This window comes from Pan paniscus, chromosome 19, assembly GCF_029289425.2.
Source record: "Pan paniscus chromosome 19, NHGRI_mPanPan1-v2.0_pri, whole genome shotgun sequence".
Classification (NCBI taxonomy): Eukaryota; Metazoa; Chordata; class Mammalia; order Primates; family Hominidae; genus Pan; species Pan paniscus.
The window spans coordinates 94,949,712-94,976,451 of NC_073268.2; the positions used below are offsets into that span (position 1 = coordinate 94,949,712).

The 26,740-nt window shown below is 53.6% G+C and overlaps 2 protein-coding genes across 2 annotated transcripts in view; both read right to left on the reverse strand.

The window, feature by feature from the left end:
* Window positions 1–24,169, reverse strand: part of CEP295NL (CEP295 N-terminal like) — a 47,299-nt gene extending 23,130 nt beyond the window's left edge. The window contains 1 exon segment of the mRNA XM_034943017.3: window positions 1,187–24,169. Within this exon segment, the coding sequence (XP_034798908.3) occupies window positions 1,187–1,230 (44 nt within the window). The 5' untranslated portion in view covers window positions 1,231–24,169.
* The window catches only part of TIMP2 (TIMP metallopeptidase inhibitor 2), a 73,187-nt gene extending 48,534 nt beyond the window's left edge, over window positions 1–24,653 (reverse strand). Inside the window, exon 1 of the mRNA XM_034943018.4 lies at window positions 24,222–24,653. Within this exon, the coding sequence (XP_034798909.2) occupies window positions 24,222–24,351 (130 nt within the window). The 5' untranslated portion in view covers window positions 24,352–24,653. The remainder of the gene's footprint in view (window positions 1–24,221) is intronic.
* Window positions 24,654–26,740: the final 2,087 nt, after the last annotated feature.

The window sequence follows — 26,740 nt, forward strand, 5'->3', positions numbered from 1 at the left end:
GTGGGCTCTTCCACAGGACCACTGCCTGAGCTTTCACACCTGACCTTATCAATTCAAAGCTGTGGGCATCCCCGGATACAGATAACCCTTGGGGGAGGTGGAAAATTGTTGCTAGACTCTAGCCTAGAGGTTTTTAACAGCTTGCACAACTGGCCAAATCTTACAAGATAAAAAAAGGTAATGGGAACACATCTAAAACTTATATGTGGGTCCCTAAATCCAACTATGCAAGTACAGAGGTGGGTGTGTGGAGCAGCACAGGGGACAAAAGACGCTGGGCCACCAGAAGGGCCAACGTGACTGTCCCCTGAGTGAACAGAAATGCCTCTAACATGCGAGCGAATGGTGCAGCCCAGCCGGCCCGACCTCACCTGGCCGTGCTAGGAGGCAGTGGGCAAGCGGCACACTGTGGTGCCCAGGACGCCGGCAGGCACAGCGCCACGTCCACGGGCACCGCCTGTTCCCACCCTGCAGGACGCCACAGCATCAGACGAGACGGCCCGTGTGAAGCGCCGAGAACAGAGTCTGGCTTCCGGGAAGGCTCAGGAAATGCCGAGAGCTCAGCAGAGACACCCACGTGGTGCTGGATTCCACGCACGAGGAACCGATGGGCAGACGTGGAGCTAAATGATGGTCAACAGCTACGAAGTGCCTGTGCTCTAGAAATGGCCAATTTGATCATGTCACGGGATAAAGTTTCAAAATCAATAAAACCGTGATGAAACGATCAGGAATAAACCTATCCAGAAATGTTCAAGGCCTAAAGGAGATGCACGGGCTGAAGAACAAGGAGCAAATCAGAACGAGGGAGAGGTGTGTCTTCCTGGACAGTTCTTGGGAGAGGAGGAGGGCGGTAAGGACGGGGAGAAGAGGCCGCAGGCTTGGAGTCCAGGAGCAGAATGAACTCCTTTGGTCAGGAGGGGCCCACTGACCAAAGGTCCTAGGAAGAAAAGCCAAAGGAGGTGAGGTGGGGCAAGGGTGTTTGCAAAGGATAGAAAAATCTAGAATGGCAGAGTATGGTGCTTAACAGTACTATGTGACCTAGGCCAAGCTACTTCACTCTGGGTGCCTCAGTTTGCTCTTTAGGATGGGGATGATAACAACAGCAGCACCCATCTACAGAGATGCCAGTGCTTGTCACCACGAGAAGCACCTGAAATGCTTGGGGAAGAGGGGTGGTACTTACTGTGTGTGTCTCCAGATGACTGAGCTAGACCACACAGAACACATTACAGGGAGGCAGAAGCTGACAGGGGGGCAGGAAGCACTGTCTCCAGGGCTGTCTTGAAATCATTGGGCTGACTTTGTAGGTAGTGAGACGCCCATCACTGGAGGCATCCGAACCAAGCCCAGATAAAACAAACATCAGAAACATTTTTAACTCCGTTTCTCTGAGTTCTAGCTTCTAAAAATACCCTCCATGACACCCTGTGTGCTGCCAGAGCCTTGGTTTTTGCCCTCTTCTCCCCAACTCTTAGCTACGTCCCAGTGGCGGCGGGGGGACGGGGGTCCCAAGCCACTGCACTGGGTTTTGGTTTCACTATGTTGCCCAGGCTGGAGTGCAGTGGTGCGATCTCAGCTTACTGCAACCTCCACCTTCCGGGTTCAAGCAATTCTCCTGTCTCAGCCTTCCCAAGTAGCTGGGACTACAGGCGCACGCCACCATACCCAGCTAATTTTTGTATTTTTAGTAGAGACGGGGATTCACCATCAATATGCTTACAAACTCCTGACCTCAGGTGATCCACCCGCCTCGGCCTCCCAAAGTGCTGGGATTCCAGGCATGAGCCACGATGCCCAGCCTGCACTGGGTTTTGGACTGGCTGTGTTAGCATCACCTGGGGCGGGGGTGGGTCACGTTAGAATGAGTCCTGGCTAGGCCCACAGCAGGCTTTTCCACCCGAATACTGGGGCCACAGCTCATGAATCTGTGTGTATCCATATCCTGGGCTGGGTCAGCTCTCCAGGGTGGAGATGGTTGGGCAGGCAGCCTCTGGGGGCAAGCTCGGGCTCAGGCCTCCCCTTGACCAGCTTCACAGAGACAGACACTGAGGCAGACTGACCTCCAAACTCCCAGCTGAGACGCCAGCTCCCCACGTGGGGGGCTTACAGCTGATGCAACCGGTGGCTCACTAAACATACCTCGACAGCGTCCGTTACCGCTTCCCTGCAAACCTCAAGATCCTAAGCACCCAGCCTAGGTCAGGGGTCCCCAATCCCAGCAGCTGTTCCTGCTTCCTGAAGACCCCCCAGCCCAACTCCTCCAATAACCATATTCATCTCCAACCCAGTCCCACCAGCTTCCCTCACTCTCCTTCCCATCACACTGCCTGTGGGGAGCCCCGTGGTGCAGGGACTTTGCCACTGGCCTTGCGAACACACGGCTTGGAGCCCCTCCTTGGCCCACTCTCCGGGGCCCTCTTGGGAGCCTCGCTAAACAGCTGGGCATGGAAAGAACCCCACCCTCACCACAGATGGGAGCAGACACAGAGAGCCTCAGCCCCGCAGTGGTTTCAGGGGCCCACTGACCAAAGGTGGCCGGAATCGCTTCCCCGCCTCCACCTGCAGCCCGGCCTCTGCCCTGGCTGGCTACTCATAGCAGGCTGTTGCCATGGGAACCGCAGAGCTGTTGAGCTGTGACATCACGGCAGGGGTGAGGTCAGGGACAGCTGTGAGCCAGCCAGGGGGCAAGCGTGTAGGTTAGGGGATCAATCATAAAGATTTGGCTCAAGCAGCCGGGAGCCACAGGGGCACCTGAAGGCGCCATTTAAGGAGGTGTGGGTGAACAAGGACAGTGCTCGTGGCCATACCAGGCAGAGGACATCTTCTTGTCTCCAGCCGGCGGCATGGAGACCTCCCGGGGTGTCATTCTCTCTGAGCTGTCAGGCCATTAAGGAGGTACACTTCAAGGTCAGGGTTCCTGACAACGCTTGCCATCCCTTCTCCTGTAGGGACAGCATCTGTTCACGCTTCTAAACAGCTCCAGAAAGCCATCGTTAAACTGAAACCCACTGGAGGCGGGGGAAGAAAGAATCCCGTCAACCACCTGCCCACACAGGAGGAGAAGCCACACGTACTTGGCCTCGTTTGAGGGCTAGTTCCCCACAGACAGTTTGATCAGAAGGATGGGCGAGGGAAGCTGGCAGGGCGAGGCTGGGGATGAACATGGGGCACTGGGGGAGTCTGGCCGTTGCAGGGGGTCTCCAGGAAGCAGGAGTAGCTGCTGGAAATGGGGGCCCCTGACCTAGTCTGGGTGGTTGGCATCTTAAGGTCTGTGGTAAAGTGATGACTGGCATTGTCAAGATATGTTTTTTGTTTGTTTTTTAGACAGTCTTGCTCTGTTGCCCAGGCTGGAGTACGGTGGCGCAATCTCGGCTCACTGCAACCTCTGCCTCCTGGGTTCAGGGATTCTAGTGCCTCAGCTTTCTGAGTAGCTGGGACTACAGGTGCATGCCACCATGCCCAACTAATTTATATATATATGTATGTGTGTGTGTGTGTGTGTGTGTGTTTTTAGCAGAGACGGGGTTTTACCATGTTGGCTAGGTGGGTCTTGAACTCCTGACCTCAAGCGATTCCCCTGCCTCGACCTCCCAAAGTGCTAGGATTATAGGCACGAGCCACCGCCCCCAGCCCAAGATATGTTTTAGTAAGCCGCCAGTTGGATCATCTGTAAGCAACTCACTAGAAGCTTCCAGCATCCTCCACAAATTTGACAACTGAGAAATGTGGCTGGGAAATCATGATTTGGGTCCGAAGAAGTGAAAGCAACAATCCTCAGGGTGTTGTTTCTTGAGAGAAGAAGGTCAACAGCAGGAATTCGGCTGAGGCGTCCAAATCTCAGGGAGGATGAATTCTCAGGAGAGCTGAACCTGAGACAAAGCCCTTTGTCCTGGGCTGGAAGGATCCTGGAAAGCTTATCTGGTCCCTGACTCAGGGAAGGGAGGCATTCTCCCTGCAGGAATGTTCTCGATCACAGTCCACCACCACCCCCCTACCCCCGCCCACTTTTGGAGTCCATCTTCGCAGCCCTTGATGATTCATTTTATGTCAGCTTGACGGGCTAAGGGATGCTCAGATAGCTGGGAAAACGTGATTTCTGGGTGGGTCTGGGAAGAGACTGGCATCTGAACCGGGGGACTGAGTAAGAAGATCCCTCCTCGCCAGGTGGGGCACTATTACTCAATCTGTTGAAAGCCCCGACAGAACAAAGAGACAGAGGCAGAGGCAGGCAAACCCTCCCTCTGCAAGAGCTGGGACATCCAGGCTGGGCGCGGTGGCTCACGCCTGTAATCCCAGCACTTTGGGAGGCCGAGGCAGGTGGATCACCTGAGCTCAAGAGTTTGAGACCAGGCCAACATGGTGAAACCCCATCTCTACTAAAAATACAAAAATGACCCAGGCGTGGTGGCACACACCTACAGTCCCAGCTACTCAGGAGGCTAAGGCAGGAGAATCGCTTGAACCAGGGAGGTAAAGGTTGCAGTGAGCCGAAATCGCACCACTGAACTCCAACCTGAGCAACAAAGTGAGACTCCATCTCAAAAAAAAAAAAGAGAGAGAGCTGGGACATCCACCTTCTTTCTGCCTTGGACCTCAGAGCTCCTGGGCCTCAGGCCTTTGGGCTCCAGGACTTACCCCAGTGGCCACCCCGCTTCTCAGGCTTTGAGACTCAGGCTGCATTACTGCACCAGTGACCCTGCTGCTCCAGTTCACAGACAGCAGATTCCAGGACCTCCCAGCCTTCATACTTGCATGAGTCAATTCCCACATAAATCCCATCTTACACAGCTGGATGGAGCCTATTGGTTCTGTTTCTCTGGGAAACCCTAATACGGACCCATAGATACAAAATCTTCTATATGCTTCTTCCTCGGAGAAGATCCCTACATCTTTTATCCTCTCAGCATGGCCTTGACGCCCATTCTAAAGCAAGGGGAGAGGTTCTAGTGAGGAGGAAATAGCATGGGGCCCAACAGGATGGCACGCTAGGCCTTCGATGGCCCTTGCAGAATGTCCAGCACGACTGCCAAGTGCTCGTCAGGTCTTTTCTGGCCTGAGGACATCTCTCTCAAGCCTGGGCTCTCCTGATGCTGCCTTGGCAAGCCCTAGAAGGCAGCCCCATCTTCTGGATTAATCCGCCCTGCTAAATGTTCTCTCTGGCATGGGATTCACTACCTGGCCTAAGGCCAACTCAGCCTTGGGAGTCTGGGTCCATACTATTGTTGACTGCAATTAGAACCACATATTAGCAAATGCTAGCTTTTAAAAGTTACAGGTACAGGCAGACCTCAGACATACTGCGGGTTCAGTTCCCGCAGAATCACAATAAAAATATTGCAATAAAGTGAGTCACATGACTCTTTTGGTTTCCCAAACAATATATATTCCCAAATATAAACGTTATGTTTACATTGTACAGTAGCCCAGTAAGTGTGCAATCACATTATGTCTTATCAATGCAATACCTTAATTTACAAATACTTTATTGGCCGGGGCAGTGGCTCACGCCTGTCATCCCAGCACTTTAGGAAGCCAAGGCAGGTAGATGGCTTGACCCCAGGAGTTTGAGACCAGCCAGGCAACACAGTGAGATCCTACCTCCATAAAAAACTAAAAATAGCCAGGCATAGTGGTGCGTACCTGCAGTCCCAGCTACTCAGGAGGCTGAGGCAGGAGGATGGCTTAAGCCCAGAAGTTCGAGGCTGCAGTGAGCTAAGATCATGCCACTGCACTCCAGCCTGAGTGACAGAGCAAGGTCCTGCCTCAAAAAAAAAGAAAAACCCAAAACTTGAAGAAATAAAAATAAAAATAAAAATACTTTATTGCTTGAAAATGCTAACAATCATCTCGACCTAGTGAGTCCAATCTTTTTGCTGGTGGAGGGTCTTGCCTCCATGTTGATGGCTGCTGACTGATCAGGGTGGTGGTTGCTGAAGATTGGGGTTGGCTGTGGCAATTTCTTTTTTTTCCTTTTCTTTTTTATTATTTTTTTTGAGACAGAGTCTCGCTCTGTTGCCCAGGCTGGAGTACAGTGGTGCGATCTCGGCTCACTGCAACCTCTATCTCCCGGGTTCACGCGATTCTTGTGCCTCAGCCTCCCGAGTAGCTGGGATTACAGGCCTGCGCCACCACACCTGGCTAATTTTTGTATTTTTGGTAGAGACGGGGTTTTATCATGTTGGCCAGGCTGGTCTTGAACTCCTGACCTCAGGTGATCCCCCCGCCTCAGCCTCCCAAAGTGCTGGGATTACAGGTGTGAGCCACCGTGTCTGGCCGGCAGGCCCATTTTCTTATTATTTGTGTGATCACCTGGAGTAGCATTTTTTAATTTCCTTCACATTCACAACTTGGCTGTTTGGCACAAAAGGCCTAGCTGTCAGCCTGTCTTGGCTTTCAACACGCCTTCCTCACTAAGCTTAATCACTCCTAGCTTTTGATTTAAAGTGAGAGACGTCTCGCTCTGTCTGTCAAGCTTGAATGCAATGGTGTGATCTCGCCTCACTGCAGCCTAGAACTCTCAGGCTCAAGTGATCCTCCCGCCTCAGCCTCCTGAGTAGCTAGGACTACAGGCATGTGCCACCACACCCAGCTAAGTTCTTTAATTTTTTGTGGAGATGGGGTCTTGTCGTGTTGCCCAGGCTGGTCTCGAACTCCTGGCCTCAAGGTGATCCTCCCGCCTCAGCCTCCCAAAGTGCTGGAATTACAGGCATGAGTCCCCATGCCCAGTCCCATTATAGGGTAATTAATTGGCCTAATTTCAATATTGTTGTGTCTCAGGAAAGAGGGAGGCCTAGGCAGAGGGAGAGAGACCAGAAGCCGCCAGTCAGCCAGTTGGTGGAGTCGTCTGAACACAGACAACATGGATCAATTAACTTTGCCATCTCATGTGGGCACAGTTCATGGTGCCCCAAAACAATTACAACAGTAACGCCAAAGACCACTGATCACAGATCACTATAACAGGTATGATAATAATGAAAAAGTTTGAAATATTGCAAGAATTACTAAAATGGGACACAAACACATGAAGTGAACACATGATGTGAGAAAAAAATGGCACCGATAGACTCAGAGTTGAGCCAGCCGTGATATTCAATTCACGAAAATGCAGTATCTGCAGAGCACAATATAGCGAAGTCCAGTAAAACAGGTGCACCCATGGAATTCATGTTCATTCTAGAGCAACTGGAAAATACACCCTTGCCAAAGAAAGTCTAATGTCCCCTCATGTGTCCAAACGTTCTGGCCAGGTGTGGTGGCTCACGTCTGTAGTCCCGGCACTCTGGGAGGCCGAGGTGGGAGGATCACTTGAGCTCAGGAGTTTGAGACCGGCCTGAACAACATGGTGAAACCCCATCTGTACTAAAAATACAAAAACTTAGCTGGGCATAGTGGTGTGTGTCTGTGGTCCCAGCTACTTGGGAGGCTGAGGTGGGAGGATTGCTTCAGCCCAGGGAGCAGAGGTTGCAGTGAGTGGAGATCGCACCACTGCACTCCCGCCTGGGTGACAAAGCGAGACACTGTCTCAAAAACAAAAAAGAAAAGAAAAAGCTATACCATGTGATGTCTGCAGAGCATCTGATGCTGTGATTTATTTAACCACGCCCCTGCTACTGTATATATAGGTGTTTCTAACGTTTCCCTAAGATAAGCAAGATGGAGATGAATATCCTTGTAGCTAAATACTTCCATGTGTCCTAAATTATTTCCCTCAGAAAAACTCCAAGATATAGGGCTGCCTGATCAAAGGGAAGACTTATTTTTAAAGTCCTTGATCACTGCTGCCAAAATGCCCTTCCGTGCCTCTAAACTACTCAAATTAAGGCAAAATATACCTGTCACCAAGCCCTTCTGAGGACAACATGCCTCTTGGCCAAAAGGAGCAAAGTGATGTTAAATCCAAAGCTGTGAAATCTAATCTTCTTCCCAGAGACTCGAGCCAGGATCATTCCCCTTGGATTCCTGGCACTGCCACTCTGTGGGTGACCTTGGGCAAGTCATCGGCTGCTCCCCATCCAAACACCTGCCTCACCTCCCCCGCAGAGCCTTTGTAAATAAGGAAGATGTGAAGTCCTTTGTGCTGAAAAGCCCTCGACAGTATTTTTATGCATTTGCCTGGTTGTTTTATCCTTGCTTTCCAGAACTAGTGCACAGAAGGGAAGACCACCACAGACTGTTCCTTTATTCCCTGCCCTGGAGCCAACTGGGCCAGGTGGACAAGACCTCACAAGGGAGAGTCAGGCCAGCAATGCTCATCCCAGCTCCACCCTGACCCCGTTCCTCTTGGCATACTCAGTTTCTGCCTGGGCCGGGCAGGCTGGTCCTTGGCTTCTGGGGGCCGGCTCAGGATTGAGGATGAAATGAGAGGAGCACCCCCAGAAGAGAAAGTGCTGAACCAGAAGCCCAGGAGAGTCATGTGTGTGCGTGTCCATCTAAGCCTTTGCCCCAAAACAGTAGGTAGGTCAGGTGCAGTGGCTCATGCCTGAAATCTTAGCACTTTGGGAGGCTGAGGTGGGAGGATCACTTGAACCCAGGAGTTCGAGACCAGACTGGGCAACATAGCGAGATCTGGTTTCTAAACACAAAAGTAATTTTAAAAATTAGCCCAGCGTGGTGGCACACACCTGCAATCCCAGCTACTCGGGAGGCTGAAGTGGGAGGACTGCTTGAGCCCAGGTGGTTAAAGCTACAGTGAGCTAGGATCACGCCACTGCACTCCAGCCTGGGCGACAGAGCAAGACCCTCATCTCTTTAAAAAAAAAAAAAAGATAAATCAAGGAGCCCACGTGTCCCCAGAGCTCTCTGGCCACAGTGTCAGCACATGCCTTCTGAGCATAATAATCCCCCCGGCCCTGAAGCCCACGAATGACCCCCCGCCCAGTCCTTTCTCCCTCATGTCACATCAAGTGCTGTGTCACTGAAGCACCCTGTACCCCATCACGTGGTGCCAGAGGCCTGGCCATGGTGCAGCTGGACCCCCAGCTGCCGTGTGACCGTGGGCAAACGGATTATGTCACCTTCCCAGTGTTAGAGAGACCCAATGGTGACAAACGTCCTCTGTACCTAGGGTCACCGTAAGGCTCGGGTCTCATCGGGTTTCTGTACATGCTCTAGACGTGCAGCATCGTGCTACCGACACTCCAAGTAGCTGGCCTTGCTGGCACTCCTGGCTTTCTCCCTTGTTCCCACCCCGCCCCCCCCAACAACATTACGGGACCCAGGCCGGGCACTGTCACCCAGGCAGTGTGGATTCTCAACTAGCTGGAGCAAACAGGGAACTAGGGCACAGAAAAGGCAGAGTCACACAACCGGAGGCGGAGTGTCCGTCTAGTACTGGGACCCGGTGTGATGCTTTAAGGAACACACCTGCCGTCCTTATGTGAGCTGGGCTGGGCCTTTCTCTTTAATGGACACATAATAATTGTAATATTTATGGCGTGTACAGTGATGTTTAGATACATACAATGTATAGTGATCAGATCAGGGTAATTAGCACAGCCATCATCTCAAGCATTTCTTTCTTTGTGGTAGGAACATTCAATGTCCTCCGAGCTATTTGAAACTATACTATATACTTTTGTTAATTTCTTTTTCTTTTTTTTTTTTTTTTGAGACACGGAGTCTCGCTCCGTAGCCCAGGCTAGAGTGTGGTGGCGTGATCTCGGCTCGCTGCAACCTCCACCTCCCGGGTTCAAGCGATTCTCCTGCCTCAGCCTCCTGAGTAACTGGGATCACAGGTACACACCACCAGGCCTGGCTAATTTTTATATTTTTAGTAGAGATGAGGTTTCACCATTTTGGCCAGGCTGGTCTCGAACTCCTGGCCTCAGGTGATCCGCCCACCTTGGCCTCCCAAAGTGTTGGGATTAAAGGTGTGGGCCTCAGGTGATCCGCCCACCTTGGCCTCCCAAAGTGTTGGGATTAAAGGTGTGGGCCACCGCCTGGCCTGTTGTTAATTACATTAATCCAACAGTGACACGGAACACTGTAACTCATTCCTCCTATCTAGCTGTAATTTTGTATCCTTTAACAAATCTCTCCCTCTCTCCTCCCCCAACCCTTCCCAGACTCTAGTATTCTCTGTTCTACTTTTGACTTCGATGAGATCAACTTTTCTTTTTTTTAGCTTTCCCATATGAGTGAGAACATGCCATGTTTAACTTTCTGTTCCTGGCTTATTTCACTTAACGTCTTCCAGTTCCATTCATGTTGCTGCAAATGACAGGATTTCATTCTGTTTTATGGCTGAGTAGTATTTCATTGTGTAGATGTACCAACATCCACAATGAAATACTATTTCATTCTTTAGCCATTCATCTGTTGTTGGACACTGAGGTTGATTCCATATCTTGGCTATTGTGAACAGTGCTGCCAGGACCATGGGGGTGCAGGTGTCTCTCTGATGCACTGATTCCCTTTCCTTTGGATAAATGCCCAGTCGTGGGACTGCTGGATCATATGGCGGTTCTATTTGTAGTTTTTTGAGGAACCTCCACCATAGTGACTGTACTACTTTCCATTCCCACCCACCGCATATACGAGTTCCCTTTTCTCCCCTTCCTTGCCTGAGCTGGGCCTTTCTGATCATCTGTCCCCGTCCCTTGAACTCTTGATCTGGACTGAGGGAAGAAGGGTGGCAGAGGCGAGCTGGGGAGCAGGGAGGAACCAGGCTGTCGCAGGAGAAACAGAATATCGCGAGCCAGCCGCGTGGAATGGAAAGGGGAAGCCGGTCTTCCTGCCCCACACTCCTGCCTTTCTTCCTTAAGGGCTCCTTGGACAGAGACTGCAGGTTTCTCAGAAGCACTGTCCAGGATCTCAACATTCTAGGAGGGTCTGGGACAAACTAACTAACTATTGAGCCCCTCCAGTGCTTTTGTTGTTTTGTTTTTTGTTTTTGAGACAGAGTCTCACTCTGTCACCCACGCTGGAGTGCAGTGGCGAGATCTCAGCTCGCTGCAACCTCCACCTGGGTTCAAGTGATTCTCCTGCCTCAGCCTCCCGAGTAGCTGGGATTACAGGTACCCACCACCACGCCCAGCTAATTTAAAAAATATTTTTAGTAGAGATGGGGTTTCGCCATGTTGGCCAGGCTTGTTTCAAATTCCTGACCCCAAGTGATCCGCCCACCTCGGCCTCCAAAAGTGCTGAGATTACAGGCATGAGCCACCCCACCTGGCCTCCATTTGACTCACTCATCAAAAATTTAATCTTGGCAGGGCGTGGTGGCTCACGCCTATAATCCCAATACTTTGGGAGGCCGTGGCGGGTGGATCATTTGAGGTCAGGAGCTCAAGACCAGCCAGGCCAACATGGTGAAACCCTATCTCTACTAAAAATACAAAAAAAAAAAAAAAAAATTGAGCTGGGCATGGTGGCACACGCCTGAAATCCCAGCTACTGGGGAGGCTGAGGCAGGAGAATTGCTTGAAGCCGGGAGACAGAGGATGCAGTGAGCCAAGATTGTGCCACTGCACTCCAGCCTGGACAACAGAGTGAGACTCTGTCTCAAAAAAAAATATATTAATCTCCCATGGCACCACACTGAAGAGTCTGATCTTGCTTTTACAGAAGAGGAAACCGAGGCTCAGAGAGGCACACAGTCGGGATTCAGAACCAGTCCCACTTGACTCCAAATCCCAGGCTCTTTTCTCCAATACTTTTCATGTCGCGTCTTTTCTCTGAAATGTCCATTTCCTCATTCTGTCCTTGGTTAAGCAGCAGCTGTTGGCGGGTGCTCTGACCAGGCCTCCGCTACCATGACGAGCCTTGGCAAAGCCTGCCCCACTGCCAGTTTGTTTTGCCACGTCTGTGTCAGGAAAGCTCAATCAATCTCTCCTGATTACAGATCAGAAAGGGCCAAATAAACTCTCAACCCAAGCCAGATTCTGTCCCTGAAGATGCAGTAAGGGGGTCTCGGTACCCACAGAACATCCCACCACAGAAAGCCAGGCTCCAGCCTGAAAGTCCATCTTCCCTGCTCTAGCCCACCCGTGCGATGAAGAGCACAGAAGAGGCGGGTGAAGGCATTGCATCTTCAGCATCGGCTTGGAGAATGACACCCTGCAGGTTCCACTTCTTCCCAGGCCACCTGCTTGCTTCTGGAAAGCAGGGAACAGGCAATCCGGGGAGAGAGGAGCCAGCCACACATGGACTGGGAAGCCCAGACCTGTGCCATCAGCCTGCGATGACTTAGGCTGGGGATCCGAAAAGGTTTCTATGAACAGCCAGCTGGTAAGTAATTTAGACTTTGAGGCCCATACAGTCCTTGATCACCGCCATTCAACTCTGTTGTTATAGCACAAAAGCCACGTGGGTTTGGCCTTACCAGTGGGCGTGGCTGTGTTCCAATAAAACTTTATTTGCACTAGGCCAGGCACCGTGGCACAAGCCTGTAATCCCAGTACTTTGGGAGGCCGAGGCGGGCAGATCATCTGAGGTTGGGAGTTCCAGACCAGCCTGGCCAACATAGTGAAACCCTGTCTGTACTAAAAATACAAAAATTAGCTGGGTGTGGTGGCAAAAAGAAAAAAAAAATATTTACAACAACAGGCCATCAGCCCAGCAGTGGGTCTAGTTTGCCAACGGCTGGAAAAAGCCAGCAACATTTTGGGAGGCCGACTGCCGGCTACAGGACTTCGCCATACCAACAAGGGCTGAGACCCGCGGCTCTGCAGGGCTCTAACAACAGCGTTTGACCTGAGTCTATCTGGGGAAACATCAGGTGAACCCACATTGAGACCCTACTCTGGAAGCTGCAAAATTAGAGATGATGGCTGTGCGGCTCTGTGAATGTACTCAAACCGCTGAACTGTGCACTTTAGAGGAGTGACCTTATGGTATGTGAATTACATCTCAGTAAAGCAGCTCAAAAGCAGGCTGGGTGCAGTGGTTCACGCTTGTAATCCCAGTGCTTTGGGAGGCCGAGGTGGGAAGACGGCTTGAGCCCAGGCGTTCAAGACTAGACTGGGCAACATGGCAAAACCTCGTCTCGACAAAAAACGTAAAAATTAGCTGGGTGTGCTGGTATGCTCCCATAGTTCCAGCTACTTGAGAAGCTGAGGTAGGAGGACTGCTTAAGCCCAGGAGGTTGAGGCTGCAGTGAGCCATGATCATGCCACTTTACTCCAGCCTGGGTGACAGAGCAAGAACCTGTCTCAGAAAAACAACAACAACAAAAAACAAAAAACATAGGCCAGGCACGGTGGCTCACACCTGTAATCCCAGCTACTCTGGAGGCTGAGGCAGGAGAATTGCTTAAACCCAGGAGGCGGAGGTTGCAGCGAACCAAGATTGCACCACTGCACTCCAGCCTGGGCCACGGAGCGAAACTCTGTCTCGGGGGAAAAAAAAAAAAAAAAAAAAAAAATTCTAGGCAATGGATACAATCAGGGTGATTTTTCTTGCTTTTTGCTTAAGTGTCTTTTCCATGATTAACACATATAGTTGTGTAATTATTTTAAAGTTAGAAGGCATTTGGGACGTGAATGGAGAGAGAGAGTTTTCTTTATGATGGAGAGAGGCGGAAGGGGCAGCTTCCTCTGCGAGGGTGCAAGGGCTGACCTGGCAGAGCAGGCAGCTGCGACTAACGCTGGCTGGGGCCTGCCTGACTTCCCCTTGAGGCCTCAGAGGCACAGGTTATAACCCAATGTTTCATTGCTTCTTGAGAACATTATTGGCATTCATCTGCCTTCGAAATTTTGGCTATTCTTTTATTTATTTATTTATTTATTTATTTATTTATTTATTTATTTATTTGAGATGGAGTCTCGCTCTGTCTCCCAGGCTGGAGTACAGTGGCCCGATCTCGGCTCACTGCAACCTCCACCTCCTGGGTTCAAGTGATTCTCCTGCCTCAGCCTCTTGAATAGCTGGGATTACAGGCACCCGCCACCATGCCCGGCTAATTTTTGTATTTTTAGTAGAGATGGGGTTTCATGATGTTGGCCAGGCTGGTCTCGAACTCCTGACCTCAGGTGATCCACCCACCTTGGCCTCCCAAAGCACTGGGATTACAGGGATGAGCTACCGCACCCAGCCGAGCTGTTTTTTTTTTTCTTTATAGACAGAGTCTTGCTCTGTCCCCCAGGCTGGTACAATCATAGCTCACTGCAGCCTCAAACCCCTGGGCTCCAGTGATCCTCTCACTTCAGCCTCCCGAGTAGGTGGGACTACAGGCACGTGTCACCACCCCTGGCTAATTTTTAAATTTTTAATTTATTTTATGTAGAGATGAGGTCTTGCTATGTTGCCTAGGCTGATCTGGAACTCCTGGGCTCAAGTGATCCTCCCGCCTCAGCCTCCCAAAGTGCTGGGATTACAGGTGTAAGCCACCGCGCCTGGCCAGTCTGGGCTTTTTTTTTTTTTGAGACGGAGTCTTGCTCTGTTGCCCAGGCTGGCATGCAGTGGCCCGATCTCGGCTCGCTGCAACCTCCGCCTCCCGGGTTCAAGTGATTCTCCTGCCTCAGCCTACTGAGTAGCTGGGATTACAGGTGCCCGCCACCACGCCCAGCTAATTTTTGTATTTTTAGTAGAGATGGGGTTTCATGATGTTGGCCAGGCTGGTCTCAAACTCCTGACCTCAGGTGATCCACCCACCTCGGCCTCCCAAAGTGCTGGGATTACAGGCGTGAGCCACTGCAACCGGCCCAGTCTGGGCTTTTGAAAGTACTCTGCTCTGAACATTTTCCTAGGTCATAAACACAAATCTGTAATATCATTTGAAATGTCTGCTCACTCTGTTGCGGCAGGGAGAAAGCTTAATTGATTTAGCTTATCTCCAGCAGACAGTCAAACCTCATGAACAAGGCCAGCCTCAGGAGCTCCTCTCCCTCCTCAGTGGCTCCATCCGTCACCTGTAGAGCTTCAGCCCAGCTCCACAGCCTAGACCATTCTTCCCCAAGCCAATGTCAGTCTGAATCAGCACCATTCTGTTGATGTACCTCCTTTTAAAAGCCGTCTCTCTCTTTTTTTCTTCTTTTTTTTTTGAGACAGAGTCTCACTCTGTCACCCAGGCAGGAGTGCAGTGGTGCGATGTCGGCTCACTGCAACCTCTGCTTCCCAGCTTCAAGCGATTCTCATGCCTCAGCCTCCCGAGTAGCTGGGATTACAGGCGTGCACCACCACGCCCAGCTAATTTTTTTATTTTTAGTAGACATGGAGTTTCACCATGTTGGCAAGGCTGGTCTTGAACTCCCGACCTCAGGCGATCCACATGCCTCGGCCTCCCCAAGTCCTGGGATTCCAGGCGTGATTCCACCGTGCCCGGCCTAAAAACCATCTCTTCTTTTACTCTGCTATTTCCTAGCCAGCTAACCCTGAGCAGGTTCCTTAGTGGGCCTGTGCCTCCGTTGGATCGTCTGTACAATGGGGATGAGGATAGGGAAGGAAATGGGTTGACACTAGTGAAGAGCAAGAACATACCTCCAAGCCCTTGGCACCTCTGCCAGCTGTTATTGTTGCCATAGTCATTATCACCATGTCATGATTCACCTCCCTGGCTGCTCCCAGGCCTCCCTCAGGGCGGGGTGGGGAGGAACAAGAACACAAAGACAGGGAGAGCCAGGGTTTGATGCAGAAAGAGCTGGTGTCCCCCACTAGCTCCGAGAGCTTCCTGGGAGGCAGGAAATTCGCCTCTCCTTTTTGGAGGTGTGGAAGCGGGGGCAGAGAGAGGCCACCTGTCCCGGATCGCTCTGCTGGACTCAATCTGGGGCCAGCATTTGACCCCCGCTCACCCTGTTTGCTATGAATGTCAGTTCCCCTCGCTAATGCTGGCTCCCTTCCCCCTCAACGCTCTGTTTCCTGTTCCCTCCAAGGCCCTGTTACACAATTTCCACTGTCTATTGAAGTTCTAGCTCAAATCCCTCTCGCCGAGACATTCTGGTCACCAGATTCAAGCAGAACTCAACAGAGACCTCTACCCGCCTGAGTTCCTGACCAGGTTAGAGGGCATCTGGCTCCCAGGCACTGGGTCAAGCTCCAGAGGCATCTCCTGTGTCTGCCCGCGACCCATGGCCCCGCTCAGGGCCTGCCTTCCATCTCCTGGGTCTTCCTCAGTGCAGGTGGGAGCTCTGCTCCCCTGGTAACTGCGAGCCTCTCAACACCACCTTCCTCCTCAGTGTCATCCCCCTCCTGTCTGCCCCCTCTCCCCCAGTGCAGGGGCCATAAAGCCTTCCCCGGAGTCCCACTGCCAGGTCCCACTGCCGGGCCTCCAGGCTTTGCTGCTCCACCTGGGCTCAAGCCTGGCCATACTTTGTTCTAATGACTCTGTCCCCCTGTGGTACACTCTCTACCACAGCCACCCTGGGCTCCCCATACCCACCCCAGGACCTTTCCTCGGGGCTTATCTTAGCTCTGATAAGATCCACCCCTCAGGGCCCACAATCTCAACAGTGTCCTAACCTCGGTAAGAGTCTCTAGCAAGAGGTGCAGCCTGCAAGATGATCTTCGCATTCCTGCGCTCACTTCCTTGAAGATGGGCACCATGGCTTTGGAGTTCGAGACCAGCCTGGCCGACAGGGTGAAACCCCGTCTCTACTAAAAATACAAAAATTAGCTGGGCATGGCAGCACACACCTGTAATCCCAGCTACTCGGGAGGCTGAGGCAGGAGAATTGCTTGAACCCAGGAGGCGGAGGTTGCAGTGAGCCAAGATCGCACCACTGCATTCCAGCCTGGGCGACAGAGCAAAACTCCGTCTCAAAAAACTAAATAAATTCCTTGACACACTTGCCATAGTATTTCTGTGTACGGTAGGCACCCAAATTCTATTGTAAAACAAAATATAAAAACACTTAAGTGAATAAATTCTGTAAGAAGCAGGTATTTAAGACATAGACACCAGGCCCTTCCTAACTGGTGAGGTCTGGAGTTCCCTCAGGCCATGTGTGGTCCAGCTGTGATCAGAGTTTGAGATGAAAGAGCAGCTGCCGTCTACCAAGGACGCCTTCCCTATGGAAGACAACCACAGAACCTCCCAGGTCTTTGGAGCCATCCCTGAGACCAGCTAGGAGGCCAAAGGACACTGATGGCATCCTTTCCCCAGAGCTGGTTACAGGTCTGCCTCGGACTCCCCTCGTGGTGGTAGTGTCTGAGCGGACCCTGGCTGCCCAGGGCGGCCGAGTGCAGAATGAGGGTGGAAGAGGAGAGAAAGGCAAGATCGTTACCATTGCTCAGCTCCGAGACGAGGTAGATACTCACAACAAACAGAAGACTCGAAACCTATAAAAAGACTCCCTTTAAATGGCAGTGACTTGACGTTTGGAGGGCCACAGGCACCTTTGAGAAGTTGGCGGCTGCCATTGTCCACAAAAAAAACATGTACGCGTGCACACACACACACACACACACACAACTTCACTTACAGTTTCCGGGCTTGTGACCACCCCCAAACCCGCCAGGCCTATCTCTGGCTGGGTGTTCACACACTCTGGGTTAGGACCCCTCTTTTATAAAGACTGCTCCTCAATTTGCTTCTTAGCGTAAACACACTCTCAACCTGACTTGCTGGGGCTCCGGAAGCTTTCCCTGGGCTCCAGCCTGACCTGGCTGACTGGGGAGTAGCTCAGCCCTCAGTTGTAAGGTGGGAATCATCGGGGCGGGGTCTCTGTGCCCTTCCCTCTGCCACTGCACAGCCACATCCCAGCAAATGCACGAGGGCACCAGGGCGTCAGGGCACAGGCTGCAGGGGTCCAGGCAGGTGGGCCCTGGGAGGTCCTGGGGACACCAGCTTCATCCTGCCTGCCACTCTGAGACATCCATGCTCCTGACCATCTCTCCATTGGGAAGTCTGGGTCTGCCCGCCTTCCCTCCTCCCAGCAATCTCAGGGCAGCTCATCTGCCTGCTTACTCCACACCCCGACACTGAGGTGGTCAGAGTCTCCACACTTTCTGTTCAGACCCACGGGCAACAAAAACAAAACCTTGGCCAAGCACTCACAATATCAGATATTCATTAAAAAAGTATATATAGGCCGGGCACCGTGGCTCACACCTGTAATCCCAGCACTTTGGGAGGCCAAGGTGGGCAGATCACTTGAGCTCAGGAGTTCGAGACCAGCCTGGGCAACATGGCGAAATCCCATCTCCACAAAAAATTCAAAAAATTAGCTGGGCGTGGTGGCTGCTTGGGAGACTGAGGTGGGAGAATCGCTTGGGCCAGGAAGTTGAAGCTGCAGTGATCTGTGATTGCACCACTGCACTCCAGCCTGGGTGACACAGCAAGACTCCGTCTCAAAAAAAAAAAAAAAAGTATATTTGGAGTACAACTCTGAACCCATATGCTAACTATTCATAACATTCTTAGCACCAAGGCTGTACTGGGCACCCCTCTGGAGACGACTGGTCTATGCCAACTTTGGCGGGCGGCAGCAGCACCTGGAGAGTCCTGAAACTCCAGTGCCACCCCCAGGCCCGCTCCAGCATGCGGAGTTAGGCGGCTGCCTTCTACCAGGCTCCCTGGGCAACGCCCGCTGTCATTCCACAGCCAGAACATCCTTGGTGGCTGCGTGGGTCCCAGGATGGAATGCAGATGTCACATGACAAGCCAGAGCCGTGACATTTGGCCCCAATCTCCTTGTGAGTCCCCCTGAATCCCCAGGCTCCTCTTTGGCCTACTCTGTACCCAGAACTCTCACCTTTCCTGGGGCAGTTGGTCCCTTGGCTTGGAACACCTGTGCATACCCCACTCTGCTGCCGCTAAATGACCGGGGGTTACGGTCCCCAGCGCCGTCCTCCAGATGCGGCTTCTTCACCCTCCCTAACCTTGATTTCTTCACTCTGCCCTCCCCTCTTGAAAAAGACCATCTGCTGGGTGCGGTGGCTCAAGCCTGTAATCTCAACACTTTGGGAGGCCGAGGCGGGCGGATCACGAGGTCAGGAGATCGAGACCATCCCGGCTAACACGGTGAAACCCCGTCTCTAATAAAAATTCAAAAAAATTAGCCGGGCATGGTGGCGGGCACCTAGAGTCCCAGCTACTCGGGAGGCTGAGGCAGGAGAATGGCATGAACCCGGGAGGCGGAGCTTGCAGTGAGCCAAGATAGCGCCACTGCACTCCAGCCTGGAGACAGAGTGAGACTCCATCTCGAAAAAAAAGAAAAAGAAAAAAAGACCATCCTAGCCATGCAGCCACTTGCCCTCCGTCCCTGGTTTGTGAGCCTGTGCGTGCACCGGGGGACAGAGGGAGCGTCCAGGGCATGCACCCCTCCTGCCCCTGCCACTGCCACGTCTGCCTGTCTTTGCTTCCTTCTTATCTCCTCCTCCCTGCTGTTGCATCCATCCTCGCAGCTGCCTGGGAAGCCTCGGGCAGACCTCTTTGTTGTTTCGGAACCCAAGAGGTTCACCCCTACACGCGACCCCCACTGCATCGAGTCAGTGGTTCTGCATCAGGAATGGAGACGGCTGCCTGCACCTCTCAGTCTCCCGGGAGTCATCTATGCCCTGTTCTCCATGTGCTCAGAGGTCGCCACAGAGTCTGAACCTCTCAGCCCACACCAGTGGCATCTACCTAGCAACCTGGCTGCGACAGAAGGGAGGAGGGAGGCAGTACCCAAGCCCACCTGCAGCTCACAAACGACAGGCCGGGACTGCGTACGTGGCTCTGCACCCCCAGAAGGGTGCAAATAGCGGAGGCCCAAGAGGCTCCGAGGCTGGCACTGTCCTCAGATCCCAGATAGGGAGAAACGTGTGTTGTCCAGAGAGCTCCTTCCAGCACCTGCCATACCTCCAGGCTGTGCACAACTCTCCCTGCTCTTCCAGTCCCCCTGCCTTGGGAGCTGCCAGTAATTCAGGGGTCAGTGACTCCCCTGACAGATCCTGTCCCTCCGAGGACGCTGTTCAAAACCAAGCCGAAGAGCCTCAGTTCTCCCCACAGCTCCCTCCTCAACCTACCATGGGGCCTTCTATCCTCACATCTTGCAAATGCATTTCACATTGTCACATGATTACTCCTGAATTTTGGTTATTTCGAAAGTTTATCTGTTGTTAATTATTTACCGAAACCACACTGAGTGGACTGACTTTATACCACACCCGGGCAGTTGAGGAGGGGAGGCCTGCTCACCACGCCGGGCAGCAGGAACCCCCTTCCACACTGCCTGGTGCCAAGATGTACCACCCCCTGCGTCCCCCACGACAGGGACAACGTCTTGCTTCTCCCTTACATCCCCGGGGGCAGAGGCAGCCACTCCATAATTGCTTGTTGAAACACAGACAAGCCCAATATGAAAATCAAGATGAACAAAACTGACAATACAGATCGATCACATACTTCGCACAACGAGTCGCCAACAGTTTCTTTAAAAAGCGCCACGCCGCCCCCTCGCATGGAAGGCCTGACCCAGCTCACATCAATCTGATGCTGTGTTGCTTTTCCTGAGCACGTGTCCTGAAGACAGAGCCATTTTTGACTGCGTGCTGTGTGTTTTCTGGGGTGGCCCCTACTATCTGTCTGGTCCCTGTCACTGTGTCCCCCAGGAACCAGGTCAACCTTGGCTGTTCACCACAGGAAATAGCAGGTGTTCCCCTCTTGGTTGTGGACCCCTCTCTAGCTGGAGCTGGAGCTCCTCGGGGGGTTTGCAGAGGACAGTTTCTGGAGATGGGAACATGTGAGGAAGATATCATCGCAGAGGTCTTCTAGGATAATGTGTGGCGTTAGGTGCTGCCACCCGAGCCAGAGGAGACGTTTTATTCTCTGCATCCAGAGAGCTCCTGGCTTTCCCCTTGAGTCCAGAAACGGGCCCAAGCAGCCCGAGTCTGCCAAGTAGCTCAGCTGGCTAAGTGGCTCCAGGCATGGGACTGCCTGAATGGTGAGCCCAAAGCTAATTTCCAGCCAGATCCCTGTAGCTGTGCAGGCTGGCAGTAGATGTGAAGGATTTCACTGGGTGAGAGGGAGCCGGGCCAGCAGCGCGTTTGAACAGTGCTGTATCTGAGACACAAAATGCTTCCCGTTTGTGCTGGCCTTGCTGGAAAGGACAAGGACCTGGGGCCTTCCAGGAAGAAATCAGGTCACCTCTTACCATCCCTTATCCTAAACATCACCACCTCATCATGAATTATCTTTGCCGACCACAGTTCCGGTCCTACCAGCTGCAAGAGCTGCTAGGGAGATACCTCCCAGAAATCCTCAGCCGGGCAGACAGAAATCTGACTGTTTCTTAAGCCAATTGCCTCTTGTAGACACCAAGCCATTTAACAAGGCTGCATGCAGCCAAGAGTAAAAGGAGCCAGCTTGCCACATAACAAGCCAGCCTTTATTAACCTCCACTGTACCCCCTTTCTGAGACCCCTGGGTCACAGCCCTGGTTAAATCACCTGTGGGCCTTTTAAAACTGCAAAAGCCGAAGTCTGAGCAAGACCCTCTGTATCTGCAAAGGGACCTAGACCTGAGCAATCTTTAAGAATCTTCCAGGCAATTCTGCTCTGAGCCAGAATGGGGAACCATTGCTGAGAAAGTCACAAACCTGCATCGCTTCGAGGAGAATCGAACACTGGAGGATAGACAGGCCGCTGTCGTCCCTGTGGGATTTGTTCCGGGACCCTACCCTGGGATGTCCTGGGTTGTTTATCCCAAGTTGGCTGAGCACAGAAAGGGTGACTGGGAATAAGAGAAGGCAGCCTGGTGTATGGGCTGAATTATGTCCCCCCTCAAATGCACATCTAGTCAGATCCTATGAATATGACCTTATTTGGAAATAGGGTATTTGTTGATCTATCAAGATGAAGTCATACTGGATTAGGGTGGGCCCTAAATCCAATGGCTGCTGTCCTTAGAAGAACAAGGCAATTTGGCCGGGCGCGGTGGCTCACGCCTGTAATCCCAGCACTTTGAGAGGCTGAGGCAGGCGGATCACCAGAGGCCAGGAGTTCGAGACCAGCCTGGTCAACATGGTGAATTCCTGTCTCTACTAAAAATACAAAAAATTAGCCGGGTGTGGTGGCAGGTGCCTGTAACCCCAGCTACTTGGGAGGCTGAGGCAGGAGAATTGCTCGAACCCAGGAGGCGGAAGCTGCAGTGAGCCGAGATTGCGCCATTGCACTCCAGCCTGCTCTCCAAAAAAAAAAAAAAAAAAAGAACAGGGAAATTTGGACACAGAGACACAAGAGAGAAGGCCATGTGAAGACAGGCGGAAATGGAAGTGATGTGTTCCTTGGAAATGGAACCAAGGAACATCAAGGAGAGAGGCCTGGAAGAGATTCTCCCTCACAGCCCCCAGAAGGAACTGGCTCTGCGGACACCTTTTCAGACTTCTGGCCTCCTGAGATACAGAGAATCGATTCCTGTTCTTTTAAGCGCCCCCATTTGTGGTCGTTTGTCACAGCGGCCACAGGAAGCGAATGCCCTGAGCTCTGCAGTGCAACTCTGGCATCTGACTGGGCCTCTGAGCCCGGATGGGGTGAAAAGTTTTAGCTACAGGATGATTTTGATGCAAAGATTTAGACACAAATGCCAGGCAACCCAGAAGAGGAGACTGCTGCGCCGAGCATGAAGGAGGCGGGAGGCACGCACTGCAGCCCTCCACCCTCTGCCATCCTGGATCCACACCCCACGCAGAAACAGCTCCCAGCTCAGTGGCCGCCTTAACTTATGCCAAGCAAGGACAGAGTGGCTGCCTGGACATTCTCCCACACAGCTGAGGAGTGTGTGTGTGGGGCGGGGTGGGGGGTGGGGTGGGAGGGGGAGGGGTCCCAAGGCCCAACTCCTACAAATCCAACTCCCAGGTCCTTTTATCCACAGCCTCCTTCTGGGCCTTGGCTACATCCTGCCCCAGCACGTGCTGGTCAGCCAAGGAGCCTGGACAGGCCTGCACTCCTCGTGGACCCCCAAAGAAAGGCCCATTATGGCTCCCTCATCAAAGGAACCTCTCCTTCACCCACAAATCTTGCTGAGCACCAAGGCTAAACTGGAGAAAAAACCTCATTTCCCCCAAACTGGGTTTTGTGGAAACTGTGACACAGGCACACACCAAGCCTTCCACCCAGGTGGCCTGAGCCACCTGAGACCTGTGATCTCAATAGATTGGTGCAACTGAAAACTTCCCCAGCTGGGCATGCAGCTCCTAGGGCTAACCGGGGTGGGGCAAGAAGCCGTGGGCGGGGTATGGGAAGGGCGTGGCTGACAGCAGGAGAAACAGAAACTCTCACCTCCACTCTGGGCAGGTGAGGGGGCTCCCGCCTTGCTCCATCTGCCCTGGACAGGTCACTCGACTGAGACTCAGACATAAGAAGGAAGGAGGGCAGGGGGCTCCGAGACCACCTGCCGTGTAGCCAGACTTGCCCCAGGAAAACCATGCTGACCAGCACCAGGGCTGCAGAGGCTTGAGGTGCAGGACCAGGGTGGAAACTTCGGGCCAGCGGGTTCCTCCCATTTCTGCTGGTCCTCCCCCTCCACGGATCAGAACAAATAACTGGGCCCCTCCTGCCTCCCTCCATGGCGCCTGTCTTTTGGGGGCTAGGAGTCCGGAGGTCATGGGTATTTGCTGGGGAATCTGAGCAGCAGCACAGTCCCACGTGCCGGGTCCGGTCACCAAAGTCTCCAGCTTTTGTGGACGTCCCGAAAAAGCGGAACATTCGGGGGTCCCGGTCCCTGCCAGCCAGTTTGCAGGGCCTCCTGGGCAGGGCACAAGCAAGGAGCCACGCCAGGAGACGCCACCGGCTTTTTCACCTGCCCCTCTGGGCCTGTGGAACCTGCCTCGGGTAGGGCGGGCTTCCATCCCACCCTGGCTTGATCGGGGAGCCCCCAAATGGGGCTGGTGGGAGAAGCCCCAGCAGAGAAGCCCTTCCCCACCCAGCCCCAAGCCCAGAGAAGCCCAACTCCCACCTTATCTGCGAAAGTTTCTTCCTGGGGTCCCCAGTCCTCCAGCCCCCCGCCCCCACGCCGTGTCCCCCACGCTCCCCGCCCCCAGCGCTGGCATCCCAGGGCGCGCCGCCTGCCAAAACCCAAACTGGCTCCCTTTCCTGGGGCTGGAGCTGCGGCGGAATTTCGGTGGAATTTTGAGGTTGAGACGCATCTCGGCAAAGAGAGGGAAAGAAAGGGAGAGGAGGGAGGGGGGAAAGAAAGTCGGCTCTGGGCGTCCACTTGCAGGATTCGAGAAGGCGCCGAGGGACCAGGAGGCGGGCGCTGGGGTCCCTCGGCCAGCGGCGGGCGGGCGGGGCGTCTGCGAACCCTCGGGGTCGCGGGGGAGGTGGGGCCCCGCGCGGGGGCTGGGGTCGCCGCTCCTTACCTACATCTGCATTGCAAAACGCCTGTTGCGGGTGCACCGGGGAGCAGCTGCAGGCGTCGGCCGGGCGAAGCAGCGTCGCCAGCAGCAGGAGGCCGAGCGCCAGCCGCAGGGTGCGGGCCGCGGCGCCCATGGCGGGCCGGGGGGCTGGGCGGGCGGGGGCCGCCGCTGGGGGGTCCGGGCGCTGCTCGCGGCGGCGGGCTGGGGGCGCGGGCGGGGGCTGAGCCGGGGCCGAGGCGGGCCCCTCCCGCGCGGCTCACCCTCCTCACCTGCCCCGCTCGGCCGCGCAAACTTTCTCTCCTCTTTGTCTCGGGGGCGCGAGGGGAGGGGCGCGGGGCGCAATTCGCCGGGCGGGGCGGCGGGGTGGGGGGCGGCGGGCGAGCGGCGCTGCGGCTCCCGGCGGCCGCGCTGCCTTCTACGGATGTGTTTGCTGCGGGCTTGGGCCGGGCCGCAGTTTTATTGCGCTCGGAGGATTTTCTGCTCCTCCTCCCGGTGGCTGGCGGCCAATGCAGGCTCTGGGCGCTCCCAGCAGCCCCCTCCTCCCCCTCCGCCCGCGCCTCCCCCCAGCCCGCGCTTTTGTTGTGCCCGGCCTGGCACGTCGGGGGCTTCCCGCACCACCTGGCGCCCGCGGCCCGCACCCGCGCGGGGGTCCCCGGACGCCCCCAGCCCCCCGACCCTGGTCCCCGCTGCGTGGCCTTCTGCGCCCGGGGTCCCTGACTCAGCGCGTGGGACTCGCGCCCCGTCCCTCCAGGGCACCAGGCGACCCACCCGCTACCCTTTCCCCTTCAGCTCGACTCTGGAGGGCTACGCTGCTCCGTCCCCCGCCACCCTGGGGTCCCTTCGAGCCCAGCCTCGGGGCGAGCCAAGGGGTGTCCTTTGGAGCAGGGGCCGTTCCCTGTCGCCACCTCCCCGTTTCTGTGGGCGGGTGGCCTATTGAGAAACTGACAGGATCCCTTTTTCAAATGGAGGCCTTAGAATTTTAAGTGCGCCTGGCCAGTTTAGTTGGGGGGTGGGGGGGTGTGGTTACTGTGAACAAAACAGGATTTTATATAAACTGGCCATATTTTTGACCAGCCAACAAGAGACGGGGGTGGGCCCAGGCGCCCAGGAGCCAGTAGGATCGCAGCAGAGGCATTGGCTGGGCTCCGCTCACAGTTTCCTCTCTTAGTCCACAAATGTGGGAGCCGAAGGACTTTTCCCAAAACAGTTTTGTGTTCCAGGAAAGACCCAGGCATATGAAGGGATGAACACGTGTAGGGTGGTGAGGCGAGCTTCCTGGCTGTGAAGCTGCCTGCGCCCGGCTGTGGGCACCCACCCTGTACATTTGGTGTGTGCCCCGTGGGGCTCCGTGGACACTGCTGCACTCAGGTCAGCACTCCAGCCCTCAGGTCAGCTGCTGCCCTCAGGTCAGCATTCCAGAGTGTTTGCAGTCCAGCTAGGGAGATGGAAGCCCAGGAAAATAACACAGGAAGAATCAGGGCGGGCACGGTGGCTTGCGCCTGTAATCCCAGCACTTTGGGAGGCCGAGACGGGAGGATCACTTGAGGCCAGGAGTTTGAGACCAGCCTGGCTAGCATTTAGTAGAAACAGTGAAACCCCATCTCTACTAAAATACAAAAAATTAGCCGGGCTTGGTGGTGGGCGCCTGTAGTCCCAGCTACTCGGGAGGCTGAGGCAGGAGAATGGCATGAACCCGGGAGGCGGAGCTTGCAGTGAGCCGAGATCATGCCACTGCACTCCAGCCTGGGGGACAGAGCGAGACTCCATCTCAAAAGAAAAAAAAAAAGCCCGGGTGCAGTGGCTCATCATGCCTGTAATCCCAGCACTTTGGGAGGCCGAGGTGGGCGAATCACGAGGTCAGGAGTTCGAGACCATCCTGGCTAACACGGTGAAACCCCGTCTCTATTAAAAACACAAGAAATTAGCCAGGCGTGGCGGCGCGCGCCTGTAGTCCCAGCTACTCAGGAGGCTGAGGCAGGAGAATCGCTTGAACTCGAGAGGCGGAGGTTGCAGTGAGCCGAGATTGTGCCATTGCACTCCAGCCTGGGCGACAGAGCAAGACTCTGTTTTTTTTGTTTTTTTTTTTCTAAAAAAGAAGAATTGCCCACTAAATTGTGCGGTGCTGACTTGAGGTATGAAACTTTGGAAAATAGTGAAAGAATGGAAAAACAGCTTCTTTCTGTTTGTGTATGCTTTGTAACAGACAGCTCTGAGAAAAGTTAAATAAGCAATGCCGTTATTTTTAGCACCCTGACAAATCCAAAGTCACTTTTTTGGTTTTTGTTAGCGTGAAATAGACTTGGGTCGTTCACAAAATGATGTTTGAAGCTAACGTTTAAAAGTGCAGTTAATTCAGAAAATTGTTATGTGCTGGCTGCCTTCAGCCATTTCATTGTTTTCTTTCCTTCTTTTTGGTTACAGGGGGAACAAAATGCTGTTGAACTTGTGTTTCAATTTGTCAGTTCATGATAGAAACAGGTAGCATAGGGGCTCTCGGTCTTTTAGACAAGCTCTACATATAA